General features: G+C 53.5%; 1 protein-coding gene across 2 annotated transcripts in view; it reads left to right on the forward strand.

Annotated features, from left to right (window-relative positions):
* CNEP1R1 (CTD nuclear envelope phosphatase 1 regulatory subunit 1) overlaps positions 1 to 1,549 on the forward strand; it is a 24,887-nt gene that overhangs the window by 10,572 nt on the left and 12,766 nt on the right. The window contains exon 1 of one of the 2 annotated variants that reach the window (XM_019505684.1): positions 103 to 229. The exons of the other annotated variant lie outside the window; for it this stretch is intronic. Within the exon in view, the coding sequence (XP_019361229.1) occupies positions 205 to 229 (25 nt within the window). The 5' untranslated portion in view covers positions 103 to 204. Of the gene's footprint in view, positions 1 to 102; positions 230 to 1,549 lie in introns of those variants that run through there. 2 annotated transcript variants of the gene reach the window in all.

Here is a 1,549-nt window from a genome sequence, read left to right on the forward strand (position 1 = left end):
GGCCACCCCCCCCCGGTCCCGCACTAGCCAATGAGAGCGGAGTTTGCTGGGGAGGGGGGGGTGCAGTGTGAGAGGACGCCCAATCAGGCGCGGCGTTGTTGGTGTTGTGAAGGGGTGGTGGGCGGGGGTCGGTCCGGGTTGCTATGCGGCCGGGCTTGAGCCGCTGAGGACGGGGTGGTTGTGAAGTTTCCCCCCGCCCCCGCCATGAATTCGCTGGAGCAGGCGGAAGGTGAGTTACTCCCCCGGTCCCGAGGCACCTCCTGCCTGCCCCGCGCTGCCGCCCGCGCTCGTAGGCGGGCCCCGGCTCTGGGGGAGGCGCGGGTTGGTTCGCGCGGAGCCGGGCGGCTTTCGGCCCTTCTCCCTTTTCTGCCCGTGCCGGGTGGCAGCTTCGGCCCCGCGCCTGCACCTGCTTTCGTTTTTCCGGGGGCTAGAGTGGCTGGAGGAGCGGGGCGCTGGCCCGAGAGTCCCGTCTGCACCGCCTGTGCCACCGGCCTGGCGCGGCCTCCCCGGCAGGGCTCTGGGACAGTCTGGCGGCAGCCGGGACCGGCCGCTCTTGCCTTTTAGAGCTCGCAGATGGCTGAGCCTCCTTCTTGGCTTGTAACGGAGCTCATGCTCGGTAGAGCCGGGCAGATGCCTGTGAAGGGCTGTCAGGGACTCGAAAGCTGCTTTCTATGCCTCTGCCAAAAAATAAATACAGAAGTCTCATGGTTGTGACGCTTATTAGCGGTGTAGCATGTATAAGGTCTTGGCATATTGACGATGGTAATGGAAATTGAGTTTTTGAGGTGACTTAATCACTTATTGCAGTAATGTTACAGAATATGTAGTAAAATGTTGCTGCTTTTGGTGAGAACTGGGAAGCATTTAAATACCAAAATAATAATGCCTTTTAAGATGTGGTTTTTGCAAGATGGGTTGCAAGAGTTTAAGAGGAGCTCCAAGAAGAGCTTAAAAACAGTATCTCAGTGCTTGCTTTAAAAAGTGCTTAAACCGATGGGATTAACAAAAACTTCTAGTGGCTGCATCTATACGAGACACTGACTGCATGGTAGCCTGTGGCTACTGCGCAGTAGCGTCATGTGGCAGAAAGTGTGATGCGACGCTACTGCGCAGTCGGCATCACGAAAAAGCCGTTTAGTGGCACTACTGCACAGTAACTTAATTTAATACTTGTTTGTACAAGTACTTAACAACTGTACAGTCAGTGTCTTGTGTAGACGTGGCCAAAGAAGAGTGTTTTGTTTCAAGAAATTATCTCAGTGCTTGTATTAAAATATATATCTCCATAACAGCTGTGATCTTAATGCAAATGCTTCTCTAAGCTTTTATTGTCAATGTAGAATTCCAAATAATATTTTTCTTTTATCAGCTTGTATATGTTTCTCTGAAATAGGAGTGTCATAGATGTGGCTCATGGAGCTCCATCACCCAGTGCTGCTCCTTGGTGCGAGGTGCTCCACCCAGCATATGGTGGCCCGGCTTTGTTTGGGGCCTTGGATGTAGCATCTGCTCCAGGATCCATGCTACACATGGTACCCCCCCTAGCCAG

The sequence above is a fragment of the Gavialis gangeticus genome, unplaced genomic scaffold, assembly GCF_001723915.1.
Source record: "Gavialis gangeticus isolate Ggan-Ray unplaced genomic scaffold, GavGan_comp1, whole genome shotgun sequence".
Classification (NCBI taxonomy): Eukaryota; Metazoa; Chordata; order Crocodylia; family Gavialidae; genus Gavialis; species Gavialis gangeticus.